The following is a 19,883-nucleotide window of genomic DNA, read 5'->3' as shown; positions in this document are numbered from 1 at the left end:
CAAGAGAAACCAGGATGCTTCACAGGCTCCAATCTGTCCAATATTGAATTCTTTAAATAAGAACACAACAACAAATAAGAAAATATGACCAAAAAAAAACCCAATGGAAATTTAAAAAACCTGACAACAGATCATAAAACACAACAACAAAACAAAAAGTACAACAAACAAAACAACAACAGATAATAAACACAACGACATTATTGTCTACCTGTGCATCTCTTTAGCGGGAAAGAACCTCGCTGCATGGCTTTGGTGCCGCACGACTGAAGCAAAAAAGGAACATGGAAGCAGCATTTCCTTCCTGTTAGAAAGACGGACAATCCATTCGTCCAATAAGCAACAATCCTTGTCGACAGCAGGTACCGCCCTTTCCCATATTGTATTTTCAGATTTGCCGCTGTGTTTGGCGCTTCGGGGCCACCATGGGGGCCAGTTTAAGACGTCAAAGACACAGAGCGTGAAGGAAATACAAACACCAGTAATGTTTAACATAATTTATATTTATTTTCTTTTGAACAAAATGTTAATAAATGTATTTGTTTAACGTCCAAAAAAGATCATGACTTGTGGGACGCATTTTATAAATAATTTCATCCAAGTCTTTTGTAGAAAAAAAAGAAAGTAAATTAGCAAACTAAAGCATCTCTAGTATGACAATATGACGTATTTTTTGTTCTCTATATTTGAACCCTTTTCTCAATTCAAGCTTTTTTTTTGTATATTTTTCGTAAGACCTCTTTTTCTCTTCTTTTTAACATCCAACTTAGTCCTACTCATCAACTCACACCACTGCTTTAGACAACAGAAAAATGCGGCAAAAATATTAAAAAAAGAAATCAGACAAAAACTGAGGAGGCGAAAAGAAAAACACTGAGATTCCAACTGTGGGTGGGTGTGGGAGAGGGGGCGTGGGGGGGGACAGCCATTTTTGGGATCCCACATCCTCAGGACATATTTACAACAGAAAGGACGAGGGGGTGGGTGGGTGGTGGTGGTGGTTTGTGGGGAAGTGCGGGGTGGGGTTCGTCTGCATAGATCCACAGGACTCAGATCATGAACAGCTGGAGATGGAAGGGATGGAGCACAGAGTGAGGGCCTGTTACATCCGCTGCTGTCTTCATGGGAGTGTAGCTCTCACCAGTTTGTCGAGGAAAACAAATAAAACAACATCGCGTAAGATTAACACAAGTTAATGAACTGAAAATCCAGCACTGATGCTGTGTGTGTGTGTGTGTGTGTGTGTGCGTGTGTGTGTGTGCGTGTGTGTGTGTGTGTGTGTGTGTGTGTGTGAGACGAGTAAATCAATGGTCATTACTGTAAGTGAGGCGAGGTAAAGTCAAGCTGTGAAGGGAGGAGGCACTAATACCACGTCAATAACCAGGTGAAGTTACAACTCCAGTCTGTCGGTAACTGAGCACAAGAGGCAACCAGGACAAAAAGCATCCCCATCACTAAAGCTGCGTTGTTCACGTGTGAAAGACAAACTCCGGAGAAAGTCCAAACCCAATTCAGTGGACATCCTCCGGAGGTCACGTCTGAAAACAGCTTTAGTTTGGGATAAATCTTGCTTTCTGTCCCGTCTCTTGCTCCCTCATCCTCTCGTGACATGTCCTCATTGTCAACGTGCACTTTAGCAGCAGCAGCCACGCAGAAAAAAACACATAGGAATGGGATGGATCAGCCCTTTAAAACTCCTCCCACTCCTCGTGCGCTGACACTAGCACAGCCCTTTGCCAGTGAGGGACATCTAGAGTCGACTATTGATTGATTGACTGAATGGTTCTTGGGCACTTGCACAACTACGATACTGAAAAGTTGAGCCGACGGCAGCAAAGAGGCCACGAAGCGAACGCTAACACTGGCTGTTTTCTTCTCGATATTGCTCCACTGCCAGAATCTGCTTCATAGGCTACTCCAAGATCCCGGGGCCTCATTTATCCAACCAAGCACAGGACGAGTTCTACATGGAGAGTAAAATGGTGTTTCTGATTAATCTCATCTGTTCACATGTGCACATGAATACAGACGCCACCAAAATAACTAATGTGGGCACAGAAATCCCTATGAACGTCCAAGTAGTTTTAATATATGGAAACGATGTGGTTTAAGGTAATATTTAAGGTAAATGGTGTAGATGAATCAAATAAAAACCTGAATGGACTTTTACTATTACACGTTGGATCCTTTGTGTAGAAAATTGTTTGGTAGATAAATGAGGCCCCTGGTATTTTGACTTCATGCATGTCCTGGCAACTGCAAATACCCAACCCCACTGTCTGAGGTAAACCGCTTAACCACCGCTTCACCGCCACCCTGTAACCACAAGCTGAACCTTCATCTCCCGACAAGTTAGAGAAGAGCGAGCGCACGGCCAGTCTCAGAGCACTTAAGGTCCTAAAACATGGAGGCATGTCACGTCATTGGTTGAAAAAAGGATCTCGTGGGACAAAACACCAGCTGGACATCGGAGTACAGAGGAATCACAAAGATGTATTGTTTTCAGAGACCCCACGTGAAGGAGAGAGGTGAGCTGGTCCAGGCAGAAGCTCCAGCAACATCACACACAAGGTAGTTCAGAAGAATGATGGAGAGAAGAAAGTGAAACACAGTTGATGTCAAAACATTCTGGCACCTGGAAAAAACAAAAGCAGTAAAAGTGTAAAGGGTGATCATTAGAGCCTGACCGATATGCATTTTTCGAGGTTGATACCAATATTAGGCAGTAAAAAATGTCAAATACAGATATATCGGGAAAAGAAATGTAATTGAGGCTTGATATTTTACCAATTAACATAAACTTTGTAATAAATATCTATAAATAAAAAGAAAACTCACACACAACAAAATATGTAGAACTTGACTTAAGAAAATAAACATATTCTGCTTTGTTTCTTCTGTGAAATATAAGTTTTAATAATGGCAGAAATAAAGCTGGTGCAGATTTGTCACGTATCGGCTGATTTTTGTCGGGAGCTGATAAATCGGTCGGGCTCTAGTAAAGATCTGACATGCTACACACACACACACACACACACACACACACTGAAAACAGAGGGAGAGAGTGGAGAGAAGGAAGGGAGGGAAGGAGAGGAGGGACAATATGCTAGAAAACATTTGGATGGAATAGAAACAATGAGCAGGTTTCAAGTGGCAAGAGGTCAGTTCTTTAGGGGAGTGGTTCTCAAACGTCTTGGTTTGTCTATGTCCAGTCCCAGCACCCTTAGCTCCAGTTAAAACCCTCCCACTTCCTGTGGTTGATGGTTCATCTGCAGTAGATTGTAGAGGCATTCCCACCGTGTCTCGCCAGATGTGTCCCTGGCAGCCATGAAAATGTAAAAGCCGTAAAATCCTCTCGAGCGACATCACTCTTTACAAGCTCTGACCTTGATTCGACCCCAAGGTTCACTCCTCGTTAGAAGCACTCTCCTCCGGTGAGAAAAAGGCAGCCATGCCCACCAATGTGGAATTATGGGAGGCTGAAATGACGATAACAGTGTGTAGGAGGACGAGGGCCAGCAGGCAGATCTTCAGTCGCCCGCTGCACAGTCTCGGGGATGCGGCGGAGGTGACCGAGGCCCCCTCGGGCTGGCAGGAAGAAGCAGTCCTTTTTAAAGTCCCGCCAGAAGGGTTGTCCATTCTGGAGTCCCATCGGACGTCGCAACACTCTGCCTCGCTGTCTGATGGATGATCTCCCAAGAGTCCTGAGAAACAGATGACACGTGTTCAATAGAGAATACAGTATTTAAAACAAGGGTCATGTGATTCTCTTACGGCTGATACCCACAAAAATAAAATAAATAAGGCTCATATTCTTTCATCGATTTTGTTTTCACTTGTTTTCTGTTTCTGTTCAGCTTTAAGATCTCAGGAGAAAAGGCAAGTATCAATCTGATGAAGAGCCAAACTGACGCAGTGCAGAATTATAAAGCTGCTAGAGAAAATGATCAGGATTAAATATGTGAATCAGACTAAACTCTAAAAAACTGCTTCTCTTAATACCAATCTGCCTATCATCTAATTCGCAGTGTAATTACAGCCCACTGCCCCTTCTGGACAGATTCAGAGAGAAACCCATCAGACCTCGGCTCTGCAGGACCAGACACAGTGACCCACCACTGAACTCAAATTAAAGTCCACGACCACACGGGGGGACACATCACCGCATCGGTTGATGACTCGGGAAGCCTCGACTGGAAGTCTTGACGCTGACGCTTCTCAGTGAACTGAGATTGGATTAAGTTCTACACCCAGAACATATCAGTGTTTTAAAGAATAAGAAACAAAACTCTTCTTTAAGAACATTAAAGTTTGACAGAATGGGAGGAAACATGACACTCAAGCAAATTCTTATTCCGTCTGATCAGACCACACTGTGTTTCATTGACATCTCCGTGACTTTGTTTCAATGCATCTGTACGAACATTTGTTATTTTATTTTTTACTTTAAATTTTTTTATGAGCTTTATACATCATTTGCAGAATATTTTAATCTACTAGTTCCTGAAATAAAAAATGATTCGACTATTTTCTTTTGGTTTCTTGACTAAAATTCGCCTGTGTGAAAAATCAAGTGTCATATGCAAGTATAATAAAGTTCAATTACCCAACATGCCATTGTCTCGTTCTTCTCCGTGTTGAATACATCTTTGACACCTTGTTTGTGATTAACATGCAGCACTATGTGTGGTGTAAGAAAGGATCATCCCACAGGTGGAGCAGGGCGGAGGGAGCATCATGCTTTGCTGGACGGAGCAACGTCATCAAGGGGAAAACGATTAAAGCAGAAAACCAGGTCATTCCCAAGACTTGACACACATTTTGTCGCCTCAGAATAAATCAGGGGGGAGCAGAAAACACAACCAACATCCCCCAACTGACGCCATTATGTCACCTCCTCCTGATAATGTCGGCACACAGCCAGCGTCCGGTCCTCTGAGGCGGAGTCCTTGGTGATTACTACAGCATAAACCACAGTAAATATTGAGAGGCAGGCCAAGTTCAATTCTTCAATGCATCATTAAACTGTCCAGTGAGCACTGCAGAGCTCACACACACCACTAGATGTCATCAGAAAGCCTTTCCAAACCCCTCCAGGAAGATCCAGGCTGTGTGGAAGCTCATTGAGGATGAGCTAACACGGAGCATCCCTTTATAAAACGCTACTCACCAGCAGTAATTACATTAAGAGGGCTTCCTCTGAGGTGTGAGGGGGTATTAACCTGTGCAGATGAAGCTGGGGCTGCCTCCGTGGATCAGGTCGTCGTTATCCGGCAGAATGAACGGACAGCTCTGCTGGACCTCCAGGCAGTACTGCCGGCACGGCACCTTCTTCTTACAGGACTGCTGGGTGGTGGGGAAGTACTGAGCACAGAGCCAGGGCTTATAGGCCGTCTGAGGGGGAGAGAGAGGGGAGTGTTAGCTGAGGCTGGAGAGTTAGAGAGTAAACAAATACAATGTGATGATCAGCTCATTTACAGGATGTAAACATGTATGGAAGATACAGCAGATGTAAAATAACTTTTAAATACACTAGGGCTGCAAATAACGAATGTTTTTATTGTTGAGTTACCTTCTTATCATTTTTCTATCACCCGGACATGGTCATATCTCTTTATTTCATAATTAATTCAACTTTAAATTGGATTTCATCCTTCATTTTCTGTACTGCTACTCTTTCTGTACCATTCCAAACCATTTTCCTGACAAAAGATCATCATTCTGTGAGCGCTGCCACATCACGTACATCCCACACAAGGTTACTTTATTGTCAGTCGATGTGTCTCCAGGAACCAGCACAGTATGTCACCTATTGTCTTGTATTGTCTGTTAAAAGCAGGAGCCTCTATTAAGTGATGCTGGGTGTGAAGGGAGTGATGTGACACACTCAGGCAGCAGAGGAACAACAGTCATTTCCAAATCCATAACAAACAATGAATGACCAAGTCGCAGAATAATAAATGTTCAGAGCTTTACCAAACTAAAGAGGAGCTTTTTTTTCTTTTAAATCATCAATCTCCAATTCCTCCTTTAATGGTGATGTTGTATTTGACTGTTCGAAAATGAAACAATGATATCTGCCGCTGCAGAAGTGATCATCTCTGCTCGTTGCTTGTATAACACACTCAAAATCTCTGACCTGTGCATTGTGGGTAACACAGGGACTAAAGTCTGATTGGTGAGAGAGAGGAGCCACAAAAACAAAGTCTCTCGCACTGATCGAAACGCACATTTCCTCTGGAAATTTGCTGCATTTTAGTCACAGAAGTTTTGCATTTCCTGTTCTGCAACTGTAGAATGAAGCAAGTGCAATAATAGTCACCAGAGATGTCATCACAAACACAGGAACAACAGAGAACACGCTGCACACACAGTTAATTACGCTGTCTTCTTTAACCACAGGGCGACGGGATAGTTAACTGTCATTGTGGTCGGTGAGATATCGACACGTTTGGTTAAATTACACCCAGAACCTCCACAGGGCTAAAAAAGGTAAATCTCCTTCCCCTCCTCCAAACTTGCATCTCGTAAACGCTGAGTAATACCACAGGCGACTGATTTGTTTCCTCTTTAGACCGAGAAAGACAAAGATAACAATCAGGGGCAATTATGATCATTATAATAATAATAATAATAATCTGATTACATTGATAGTGATGAGAATCATAATGATGAAAACAACATGGACCAGAAAGCTCCTGAATGGGTGTGGTGTATTTCTGTACTGTAAGGCTTTGGAAAAACACTCATCCTTCAGAAACAGAAAAAAAAGGTCTGTCTCCATTTGGATGATTTTTTTCTGTGGATGATACGTAAATAAACATGTTCTTTCAAACCGTGACGACACATCTTTGTATGTTCGAGGGTAATTTGGATAAATCGCACAGAGCTGAGGAGAAAGTGTCTCAATGCCAAGATGAAAATCACCTTTTATCCCAATTGATTCCATTTGTTTCGGGGGTTTTGTGCATCCTGCGATGGTAAATCTACGACGGCCTCCTATCTGTGCACGTTTTGTCTTTAATCTCCCTTTAATTGACGGTGATTTAGCAGAAATTGTTGAGGTAATCCGTCCAGGGGCTGCCACGGCGATCAACACAGAACCAAAACAATACGATCCGCAGTCAGACAGGAAATCTGGGTCCTCCCGAAGATGTGTGCTGGCAGTTGCCAAGGTAACGGCTTTCTCTGCTTTTCATTAAAGCTCAATGGGTACTGCCCCGCTCTCTGTTGGTTTTCTGCTTGTGTGCACGCTTCCAAGCACACGTGTGTGAAAGGGGAAGCGCATGAGAACAAATTGAGTTAGTCAGGAAGCAGGCCTGCAGTCTGATCAGTCTAATGTGTGATCAGTGTGAATGGGAAGCTGGCACTCACGCAGCTTAGTCTGAAGCCCAGAGACACAGACAGGAAAGACAACAAGCCGGCCACTGTTTCCACCAGAGCTTCATGTCTGCAGCCCAGCTCAACACTGGGCATTTGTGTTTCAGCCCTTTTAGGTGTTACATCCGTCAACACTTCATCTGTTTTAAGGATGAAATCAAGGAAAACTGGTCCTGATGTTGTGGAAATTTATGAGAAATATACCACGAAGACGTGTTCTGCAGAACCTTATTCACAGCTCTGCACAGATGGACTCACATCCCCCCCCCCGGTGACTTCTGTGTGGATCACTTTGGTCGTTCCGCCAGTTCACAGGAAGCAGCCGCCTTAGACTGACGGCTCCGTGTAAATGACCAGGGCGCAGGGCTTCCCCTTACCATTCACATGTCATGTGACACAGAGAGGCCTGTGGGAGAGTCTCTCTGCTGACATGTAGGTGTTTGCTGAATATTAATCCACCACCATGAGGAAATGTCAAACATGTAATAACTACAATGACATAAAACAAATTCTCCTTTTACTTTGAGCCACAACTGGACAAGAAACAACACAATCAAATAGTACAGACTAAAATAGTGGTGCAATATAATGTAGTTTGTGTCTCATATGTTTGTATATAGTGTTCCAATAGTGTATAGAATATTAACTTAATGTCAATCTCTGTGATCGAGGTAAACATCCGCTGGTGAGTCTGCCATCAGAATCTCTGTTCGGAAAATGAATGAAGCTCAAAAGTGGAGTATAGTGTGTAGTATTATATTACTCGTTATCTCAAGTGTGTTTGATTTATCAGCAAAACAACTGTGATAAAACTATGAACTGAGTCTATTCCTGAAATCAACTTCACAAATTAAGTGTCAAGTGAACAGTAGGCCGACTTATCAAGGGTTTGAGCCCCTGGGTGTGTAAAAACTTTATCTCAACACAGCCTGAAGTACACACACACACACACACACACACACACACACACACACACACACACACACACACACACACACACACACACACACACACACACACACACACACACACACACACACACACAGAAAGTGGCTATAAAGTGGAATGACAAAGACGGCTATAAAAAGCGTATGAGTCAAGCTGCCGCGAGATCCCAGTTAGAAGCTGAATGACACAGATCATTACCACTCACACAAATCATGGTGTCAGTACAACAGGAAGCAGCGCTCACACTACCTGTGCTATTTTCAGGCCTGTTTCTTCCTTTTCATTACAGTCTGGGTTTTTTTTAGCACTGTAATGTACTGAGTGTGCAGAAATATTAGATTCATGATACTGACGACTCTCAAGTTCAGTATTTCGGAAGGACTGTGTGGTCCACATATTGAAGGAGCGTTTGTTGGCTGCTCAACATTAAAGAAAAGGAACGGCATCAATCTCCTCAAAATTTTACTTTGATGCACTCATAAGTCAAATCTCCGCCACGGGTCACAGATGCAACCCTGGGATAATGGAGCAGGACAGGGGGGGTAAACAGGCGTCTGTATTCCTGCATTGATGTCCGCACGTATTACATGCCATTCCCTGGTGGTGCATTCAGGCGCTCTGCGTGTGCGTCTGGAAAATGACACTCAGAGGCAGAGTGGTCTCATCAAATTAGATGGTTTGCAATTCAATGCAACCCTTGGTACATAAAGTGCAGGTTCAAAATGGGCTGCTTAAAAAAGTCCGAAAAATCAATTCAAGTTTAATCCAGATTGAAGTCCAAGTACATAAGTGAATACTGCATATACTAATAAACATACTTTTTCCCCATATCTGTACTTGACTTGAGTATTTATGTTTCTGATGGCTTTTTACATTTCAGGGCCTGTACTTCTATACTATTCTCGATTCTCCTGTCAACACAAGTATGATGACTATAGTAAATAACTCTTCATTGCATGACAATAATAATAAAATGGTTTTAACAGAATAGAAAGCACTTCTATAAGCTGATATTATACAGGTCTGTTTGTGCAAAGTGTTCACGTAATATATAAAAAAAACAAAAAAACAAAGAGCCGTGTCACAAGAACAAAGTTGAAAACAGTAAACAGAGGCCTTGATTAGTGATGCATCAATTGTATTGACAGGCTTCCAGAGGTTTCCAGAAACCAGGAAGCCTTTAACTGGAAATGCACCAAGGAGCAGAAGGCATTATGGGATGTGGGAGTGCACGGCCGGGCTGACACGATCCAGGACGTTGTTATGACCCGTCTCCTGCGTCAGCCCCTGATGCATGCATGGACATGGAGGACTGGTTCAACCTAGCAGCACATAAAGATGAAGGCTGCATCCTTTTCCCCGAATCAATGTGTTGCAGATTAGTTCTGAGAAAACATGATCATGAATATGTATGGCTGAGGGAAACAAACCCGAGTTAAAGTGGATATATGGATACGTTTGGTTTCATGCTGAGTCGATTAGAGTCACAGGATCTCTGCTGGCTTGTCGCCTGATCTGCAGCTCTGTTCTCCAAAGATATGAGGAATTAATTTTCAGCTGGATTCGACCTCAGAGAGGCTGTTGAAAAGGTCAGTGTAACTTTTAACACGGTGCCATAACATCCAGGCCACGGTGGCAGCTCTTCAATAAAAGTTTCATAGACCTGCACAAGCCCTTTCTAAAACCAGACTGAAAACTAAGGTCTTACCATCATTGTATTTCATTTTTATTTGATCATTTTAAACATTTCAATCTACTTTACTTGCGTTATTCACTATTTTTACTCTTTTTATCTCATTTATTTCCTCTTTTAATTGGGTCTCTGTGTTGTTAGAACTTAGCTGCCATGTCGGATCAGGCCTGACGAGAGTGTTAACGTCTGAAACCTGGAACTGAAACATTTACACTCACAGCAGCTTTGCACCAACCTGTGGAAGACAACGTCTCTCGACTCTACAATTTGCACAGAAAACAACATACAAGACGAATGACGTCAACCGTCCAGGCTAAATGCTTGAAAAATCATTATCGGCCAAGTGTTGGCAGTATTGACAGTGAGGGAATGAGGAGGAGTGATCGGCCTGAGGGGGCAGAGCGATCGGTGTAAAGATTCATCAGTGAAGAAGGGAGTGAAAATGTCAAAGGTCAGTCTGAATGTTCATGTGGAGCAGGAGAGGAACAATATCACAGAACATTCACCTCAGTCACTGTCTCAAACACTCTTCCCCAAGAAATTTTGATTGGTATTTGATACAATACTAAATAAAAACTGTGACTTTAGCATATGATATGTTTGGAAACATGTTGCTGATCTGGAATCTGAGATAAAGGGGCGACGGACACGTGCATTCAAAGCTACGTTGTGGTCTAAATTCATGTGTGCCAGAGAAGGACAGTAACGCTCGTGGTCATGGGAACCGGGAACCAAGAGCCGCCTGAATGGAATTACTGAAACTAATTCTTTAATTAAACCAAGTCTTCCTCCAAAAGCAGCTTCCAATGCCAAGACAACTATCTTCATCCTTTTCCAGGCTGACCCACAACAAACAATTTATCATCCCCGAGCTTTGAGAAGCTCATATTTTCTCTTGTATATTTTCTTTTTCTACTTGTTCTTCTACTGTTCTAATTTCCCTGCGTCTTTCGGCGCAGAGCAGCGAGAGGACGTATATGAGAATGTGGAACTTCTGAATGAAAAGCTGTTCATCAGTTACGATGATACACATCCAAGTATCCAACAGGGAGGATTTTTAATAAACTAAAAACATTATACAATCCTGCAAATCATTTGGTTGGCAGCGCAGCAGACGCATGGTGTCATGCTTATTGCATAGGACAGCAGTATACATCACCGAACGATCAATTTAATGGAAGAAACTGTTTATGTTGCATGTTTTTTATCGGGGGAAATACTCAGGCTCGCTCTTATACATAAAACAACTCATGCCCACTGACAATTCATTTAACGCTGGCCTCAATCATCCTAATGGGCCAACCAGAGCTTAACAGAGATTCAAACACAACCTTTTACCCAGTCCACTGTGCACATGCAGGCCAGGTTTGAAAAGGCTTTTAAAAGGGGCACCAGAGGCACCTTACAGGGGAATAAGAGGACAGCGGGGATAATCCCATTTGTGCCAAGTGGTGGGGAATTTCGATGTGAGCTTCTGAAAACAGCAGACGAGATATTTGGGCGTCATCGCTATGATATCGGACACCAGCAGCTGTGGCTGCTGAGAGCACCAAACCTCCGCCCTGCTCCAAACAGACATCGTCCACATTAGTCTAACGCTGAGATTCAATACAGTGACAGGGGTTTAGATTCAGGCTGGTGTCTGTCCCTGGAAAAAATAATCCATTCAAAAACCTATGCAGACAACAGGACTGTTAGACTAATTGATGTCATGCCCATAAATGGACGACGGTATTAGTCTGACAACATCTTCATTTCTGAGGCCGACGTGATGAATGTTTTCATGATTAAATTTCACTTGTTCCATCGTTGCCTTAAGAAAGGCACCTAAATGGAATTCATCTCTGGGGAAGATTTTTTTAAAGAAGTCATTATAACACATCTGTGCAGGTCCTCCAGGACATTAGTGGCTGCATGTGTTTAAACCTGTCGTCAAAACAAGTACATTTGAATTCAAAGCCCTGAACATATGTTACGTAGCATTAAATATGTTAAAAAATCTTCTTCTGTATAATTACAATATTAAAACACTAAGCAGCAGCCACAGGAAACTGAGCATAAGCTAATAAAGCTTAAAGCTAGAGGCTTTTAAACATTAGCCCAACCTGTATTTTCTACATAAAGATAAAGTGGAATGATGGCGTCCTCAGCAGAGAAGGAGGTCACGCTCTCTCTGTCCGTCCATCAACTTCCTCCCTGTGAAACTGTTGGCGATGCTACATCCTGGACAGGTCGCCAGACAACCATTCACACCCACTGACAATTTAGAGTCTGCAATTTATCTTGACAAGAAGCCAGAGCACCAAACCCGTGCAGACATGGAGCGACACAGGATCCTTAATATTCAATAGGTACAAATGGATGTGCGAGGATACAGAGACGGATTAAGTGCTCACCTTGATTGGAAATGATGTGGTGTTATATGTGGACGGTGCAAGAAGTAGCCATGATTATCATATCTTGTCGTACCGGCTGTATTTTTGTGCGATGTTGTTTCATGGTTGAAGGTTGTTAAGATAGAAAACGTGGTTCGGTGTGTACGTATGGATGAGCTAGATTTTTCATCGATGAACCTCAATTAAAAATCATGCGTCCTAAATGGAATCGAGATGCTGCTGCTCCGATTCACCACTGATTGACAACCCAGTTATATGTCAGAGAAATTACTCCGCATGTCATCTATAATGGAAATGCCACAGAGGTTAAATTAGGCCTATTAATTGGGTAACCCACTTTAACCCCTTCTGCCTGGCGCGGTTTCCCTCCCTCCTCCTGCACTTATCTCATCTGCTCTCCGTGCAGCGCTTCACTGTTAAAGCAACATGGAAGCGCCTGCCATGCTCCTTCCTTCCCTCTCTCTCCCCGCCTCCTGCCTCATCAGCATGCCGCTCAGGTACCTGCCCATTCATAAAAGAGCTGTCGTGGGGTGGGCCGGGCAGAACCCTCTCCAAGGTCAGCGTTCACAACTGCTGCTGCAGGAAGACACAATGGCGGAAAGCACATGTGAGCGTTTTCTGTGTGAAACCTGCAATGCACTGAAACAACCTTGGTTCCCTCATGCACGGCTGCAGTGGCGTCTGTGTGTGAGACGCTTGTGCCCCTTGATCACTGCTGCATTGATGTCTAGACAGAAAACACTGCAACACAAAGAACACATCTGTAAACTTAACATGAGAACATGACGGATTCACTGATGTCTCTTTCACTGACGAGAGGAACTCCTCACATTGTCCCCTGATGTGATAAATATGAGACTGACTGAATATTCAATGATACACAATAAAATCAGACATAAAATCCAGCCATAGTATAAAATCTACATAAATAGATTTATATTACGTCACAGTTAATCTTATGATGTTATGTTCATATAATAGTAGCCCATGAAAAACATGCTATTACTGTGCCACATGCAGTGAATGACAATTAATAAAGAATAACATTTATGAGGGAGTCTCAGCTGCAGAGACCAGCTCTTCACTTAACTCAAGTACAAGACTCACTGTGGGACGATGAATCACTTCAATTCATTAAATGGTCAACAGAAAGAAAAATTCCAAACGTCCACCATCTCAAAAAGTAATGATTTATAGATGTTTCTGTTTATAGCATTATAAACTGAGTATCTGAGGGTTCATGACAAAACATTCAATTTCGAGATGTAACCAATTCCGAGTCCGTCTCAGCTGTCAATCATGATGCTCAGCCATGTTTTAATAGCATCAAACAACGAATTAAAACCAAACAACAATGTGATTTGATTTGTACTTTGACTTTTTAGTTTGGTAGATTTGAAAGTGATTCAACTTGTTGCATGTTTAGATGAGATTTTGTTCAAATCATTTTACGTCAGAAGTACTACGCTGTACAGAACGAGGGAGCGCAGCAGGGCTCAGTGCAAATCAATAAGGATCAACCTCTTAGTAATGCGACCTTCCGTCCCTCCAGCTCAAGAAGAGCTGCGCTCCACGCAAACATGTGCAGCAGACAAGGATCTAAGTAGGAAGGATGCTGTGGACGCTTTTCCACTTGTACACAACACCGGCTAAGATTAGACATTCAGTTGGACCTGAGTGCACACATCATGGTAATGATGTAGTGGTGAAAGCAGGAGAGAGAGAAGCAGGACTTGTAGTAGAAGTTGGAGCAGTCGAGTGAAAAACAAGAGACTCAGTGAGATGAGACTGAGAGCGACAAGATAAACTAGTTCCAACCATCACAACATAGAAATTTAAGAGAGGGAAAGAAAAATCGGAATTTTCCATTTACATGGTTTACCAATATAGAAATTACACAACCTTGACATATCATATGTAAATAAACATTATGATAACATGACCTGTACAATAACATCTGAAGAATCACTCACAAGACAGACAGACGTTTGTGGAATTTTAAAATCCGTATCAGTCAGGCTTTATTCTGGCATCACAGGTTCGAACCCCAACATGAAATAATGTGATTTCAGTGCTGAGACCACAGGAGTCAGTTGGAATTTTACTGCCAATGAGCTTTTGAGAAGCCAAGTTTGTTTTGGCTTCATTATTTCCTGTGCAACTACAAGAGAGTCTCACATTTTAGCTGAACACTAAATGCTGGAAAACACTGGAGCTTTCAAGTAAGCGAGTGCGTCAGGCCCGGCCCTGCAGTCAGGATAAACGGAGGGTTTTCACTATCGGAGGATCCCATTGAGAGGAACGGAGAACCAGCTACGTCCACAGTGTGATGCTTCACCTGAGGCTACTGGAATCAAAGCACCACCTGTGGACCAAAGGAGCCACTCCTGCAACAACAAACACCGCTCTCCACGTCAAATAGCCTCACTTGAAATATCCGCTGGCAGACGCCGTCTCTAATGCCCCCCCGCTGCCACGTATGTGGCAACGAGACGTGAGGCAGGGCTCTATTTGTCTAATGTGTCCACACTTGCCAGCTCAGTGTACACTGTAATCTTGCCATATTTACAAAGATTACGTATAAATCTTTCTGAGCGGACACACAACTGACACTGCTCCGCTTCTCCGAGGCAGGTAGCCATTAACTCCACAAGAGCTTGACATTATCGTTTGAGTCACGCTGCTCTTTGCTGCAGACCACATGGACGGGGCTCGCGTAAACCTATAATCAAGTAGGTGAAGGGAAAAGGCCGTCGTTAGAGAAATTATCAGCTTGGCTAAATGACTGTTTTCCCTCGAAATGCCAAGACAAGGGCCGAGACTGGCGACGGACAAAACATGAAATCATGCGGAGCTTCGGGTCAGCTGAGGGAAAGAAACACACTCAGACTTGAGGGATCTCATCTATGGGAGAGCTTCTACAATGGCTGAGGGTTGATGCCAAGGATCGGTGCTGGCTTGACTATCTCCACAATTACTGCATAATACAAAGCTGCCAACAATCCTGACTGTGATATAGCTCAGGTCAGGCTTTACTGACTCATTAGAGCAAATACTGGTGATGGGATATAAAGCCTCTTGTGAACTCAACTAATGATTAGTGTCATTATTGATAAATCTGCAAATGTCTTAAGTCAAGAACTCCTGGATATTCAGTTTGCAGCATGGTTAGACTTTGACAGGCAGTTAATTTATTATTTTAACTGATCAGTTAATCAGCTAATCACTTCAGCTACGGTGTCAAACATCTTCAGCTACAGAACGGTGACACAAGATCCCTTAATGTGCAGCATTCTCCAGTTTGTATACAACTATATGACGGCTGTCCAAAAAGATCTGTTGTCTTAGAAGGATTAACACACAATACAGAGAATTAAAGAGAATATTAAGGGAAGTAACTAATTGTTTGATGAATACACACACACACACACACACACACACACACACACACACACACACACACACACACACACACACACACACACACACATCTACAAGGTAATGCATATGCTTGTTACAGGGTTTCAACAAGGTGATTTTAAGACTTAAAAACGAAATGAATGAACTTTAAGATTTATATCAAGTTCAACAGATTATTCCCAGAATGACCTAAACTTCCCTGTGATGGAAAATTGAATTGTGTTGGACTTGTTGGTAGTTTTATTACAGTGTCTGAGTATTTGCACCACTGAGAAAAACAACACAGAGACAAGATAAACCTTGTACCTAATTATTTAACACATTTACGACTTGTTAAGTTATTGAATTAGAAACTTGTTGCAGAAACTCTGTGTATCACCTTTGCATTAACTTCCATTCATTGTGCGCAGCCTCAATCAAACTTGACCAGGATGTCAGACCGGATGTTTAACCTCATCAGCACCTGGCTTTGGTTCACATGAGGTGTCCTGAAAAGGTCAGTGATGTCGTGGAAAGGTCCTACAAAGTTAACAAAATCAAACACACACACACACACACCAACCTAAACCTAACCTAACCTTAACCCAAACAGAAGCGTAACCAAACCTTAAAACATGTAATCACCTTGTACCAACATTCAGGGGCCCACAACAACAGTAATACCTGGACCACACACTAACCTAAACCTTGACCTAATCTAAACCTTAACATTTACCTAACCTGAACTTAGCCTAACCATAACAAAAGCTTAACCAGCAATACCTGGACCACACACACAGTCTGACAGTGCTTCCATGTGCGTCTATTTAAATACACTGGGCTCATTCCATCATCAGTGTGATGGAGTTTTGATGTGAATGTGAATGGAGCCGAGCTCCAGCGGGGCTCACAGCCTCTCTTGACCCGCTGACGGTGACACATGAGGCGGGCAAAGAAGAGGAGCGAGCCCGGGGCCTGGTGGCGAGCAAACACACACACACACACAAGCTTTCCGCGACATTAGGCAGGGAAACCACCTCTTGACTTGAATGAAACGCTCTCGATGTGGAGTGGAGCGGCCATGATGAACACCTGGCGGACTGCGACAACACAAACACACACACACGGGCCCCAGAGTTGTGTGCATATGGCAGCACTCTCCTCCCGGCTCATTAAAACCTCACGGGCTGTAAAAGCTAATTCAGAATGTGTGAATGTCTGTGGAGGCTGCACATTAGGGCCTAAACGGGAGATGAATGAACATGAGGCCCGGAGTCTCCTTGAATCTGTCACCCGTCTCCATGGCGACAGAGGATGAGGAGGAGGATGAAGAGGACCAAAACTGGCATCGACACCCGGGCCCAAATCAACAGATGGCCACCCCCACCCCTCCATCACCAGCACCGGGCAGCAGCAGCAGCAGCAGGCGGCAGCAGCACCCCCTCCCCTCTCCCCTCGACTGCAGCCTACCTTGCACTGCTCCATGCACGTCCTCACCGAATATGCCTCCGGCTCGTATTTCTGACTCAGGAGCTCAAAGTCCTCGTACTTCTCCTGGGCGTGCTGGTCGTAGCGCTGGTACGCCTGCACGCACAGGCTGCACCGGGTCGTGTCGCCGTCGCCGAGCACGTCGAGGCTGCAGTTCAGGTTGTCCGGACTCGTCGAGCCGTAGAACAGGTCCAGCAGCGAGTAGGAGTTACAAAAGGAAAGGTACAAATCGCTCATATTTACAGCCGCCCGCGTCCCCTCTTGGTCGGAAAGGCCCCTGCACAGATGGTCGGCGTCCGCGAAGGCGAAGCAGTTCTTAGATAAACTATCCCGGTGGCAAGTTTCGAGGCGCCACAAATGTTTGGTGGAGTTTCCTATAAAAATAGCATCTGGGTTTCCTCTGAGGCTGGGGTGTGCTGAGTGGGTCTGGGGGGAGAGGCGCACGGAGGAGGAGAACTTGTCCCGGGTGCGGGCCAGTTTGGCCTCGGCGCAGAACCACAGGTGATCAGAGAGCAGGATGGTGAGGAACAACAGGGATGCCAAGGACAGTCGCCATCGCTGCGCCCTCTCTGAGTCGGTGAATGGCTTTTGGTTGTCTCGGGGGGGCTCTAGCCAGATTTGGAAGCCGTCGTCATCTTCTTGCTGCCAACACGTCCCAGCACCCCTGGTCATATTTTGGGAACCGGCCACCGTGGGGGCTCCTCTGCCGCAACAGTCATTGACGTGGGGTCCGCTCCGCGTTTGCCTCCCCTCGGGTGTCGGGCGGTGGGTAGTCCCGGCTGGCCTTCGCGATCACCGGTAATTCCCATGAAAAGGAGCGGGGCTCGGATGGGGAATCAGGCGCTGGCGACCACGGGCCGCATCCTCCATGGCTGACCGGTGAAGCCGCTGTCCTCCTCTGCGCGTCGTTTTCACAAACACTCCCCGACGCCTTTACGTTTCCCCCGGCCTCTGTCGTGCGCTGCCCTCCTCCAACATGGCGAAGCGGTTCTCCTGTGGTGTCGGCGGGTGGGCCCGCAGCCTGTGACGGACCTCCTCTCGTCTTCAAGCCCTCACCGTCCTCATATCGACGCCGTTGTCAATTTGCCACCATGTTCGCCCAGGAACCGTGTGTTCGCAGGAAGCTGTGTCAGGCCGGCGGAAAATAACCCGCTGCGCTTCCGGTGCGCGCCTTCACAATAAAGAGCGCAGGGAGCATTTTGTAGCCTCGTGTGAAAACCAGGTTCTCTCCTGGTTATCACAAACTATAAGCCTGCTCTGATTTATTTATTAATGAATACGTATGTGTAAATTCATAGCATACTAAATAGCTGTACAGTATATGTAGTGGAATTATATACAGATGTAAGTATAACTCTATATATTGGAATAGATTCACTATACTTTGCAATATAAAATGAATATAAGATGATGTGCAATGATATAAATGGGTGACTTTTCACAATAATCGTTTTACATGTTGAATACTAAATAAACATATCATACTGTTATATAGGCAGGTTTAATATATAGTTTATGAGTCTAAATTCACCATAATATACTAGAAAGACATAATTATATCAAGCATAAATGTACATATATACATAGGTTTATATTCACAATTATATAACATGATATAATAATATAAAATGGTATGAGAGTATACATAAATGAGTGATTTCTCACAATAAGAGATAATATAATTGCAGATAATTTGCAGGAGGACACTAATGTGCACAATTAGATTTTCAGTTTAAAGGGGGGGGGGGGGGGGGGGGGGGTCAATAAAGTTTTATCTTTTGTTTATTGTGGGAATGTTACATAGTATGTTTAATTTTGAAGGTCACAGCCCCTGATTTCCGTTTTTTGCTGCTTCCTTCTTTCTCTTGACAAATCCTCCATCTCTGACGGTGTGCGCGCGCACCACCGTCGAAGGCTGTCCGTGTACAAATATTGTAATAATATACTAATAAATATTCGGTTTGAAGTATTTGTGTGTATGGAGCGAAACGTAAATAAGAAACAACACTAAAACCAAACAGGTGGACGAACTGAGAGGGAAAGAGGTTTTGCAGAGTCTTATTTTGAAAATACACAGACGCAGAGTTGTTGTAGTTGTGACTGACTTGACTTTGAACCAACCGACAGGTCACTCACCTGATTCCAGCCTCAGGCCAGAAGCCCTCACCTACAGAAGAGGATCAACCTCATGCTTCTACATGTCTGACTCCAGATCAGCACAGTCTGCACGTGTCCAGGTGCTGTCGTGTGTTTCGGTTGTTTCTGCAGAGAAGATGATTTCACGAGAAAGAAATGGAACCTTTCACTGCTGAAATCCAGTCAGTTCATTTTCGAGTCTAAGTTTGCACCAAATTTGAAGTAAGTCTGAAAAGTGAAAGGATTCCCTGGAGCGTTCTGGATATTTCACAAGTTAAAACCTGTGGTTTGAGAGGTGACCTTGACCTAAATCATTTCATCTGTGCCACTTACGAACTATTTGTTTCTGCCGCGTCCGATGTGCTCACAGATGTCACTTCCTGATGGATGATCTGGAAGAGCTACAACCGGCCGAGATAGAGCACCTTCCCCGTCAGGACGTG

General features: G+C 43.9%; 1 protein-coding gene across 1 annotated transcript; it reads right to left on the bottom strand.

The window, feature by feature from the left end:
• Nucleotides 1–482: 482 nt before the first annotated feature.
• On the bottom strand, nucleotides 483–18,424 carry nalf1a (NALCN channel auxiliary factor 1a). Its single transcript, XM_020106141.2, has 3 exons — nucleotides 17,287–18,424; nucleotides 5,223–5,394; nucleotides 483–3,704 (listed from the first exon to the last, which is right to left on the bottom strand). Exons 1-3 carry the CDS (start codon nucleotides 17,974–17,976, stop codon nucleotides 3,406–3,408), a joined length of 1,161 nt encoding a protein of 386 aa, XP_019961700.1. The 5' UTR covers nucleotides 17,977–18,424; the 3' UTR covers nucleotides 483–3,405.
• Nucleotides 18,425–19,883: the final 1,459 nt, after the last annotated feature.

This window comes from Paralichthys olivaceus, chromosome 24 (assembly GCF_024713975.1).
Source record: "Paralichthys olivaceus isolate ysfri-2021 chromosome 24, ASM2471397v2, whole genome shotgun sequence".
Taxonomy (NCBI): Eukaryota; Metazoa; Chordata; class Actinopteri; order Pleuronectiformes; family Paralichthyidae; genus Paralichthys; species Paralichthys olivaceus.
The sequence above is the reverse complement of the archived record's forward strand: the minus strand, read 5'-3'. Positions and strand labels throughout refer to the sequence as shown.

Coding starts and splice junctions, on each gene's coding strand:
- nalf1a (XM_020106141.2), bottom strand. CDS start 17,976: ATGACCAGGGGTGCTGGGACGTGTTGGCAGCAAGAAGATGACGACGGC. Junction 5,395..17,286: donor CGTGCATGGAGCAGTGCAAG/GTAGGCTGCAGT, acceptor TCTCCCCCTCAG/ACGGCCTATAAGCCCTGGCT. Junction 3,705..5,222: donor CCCCAGCTTCATCTGCACAG/GTTAATACCCCC, acceptor TCTGTTTCTCAG/GACTCTTGGGAGATCATCCA.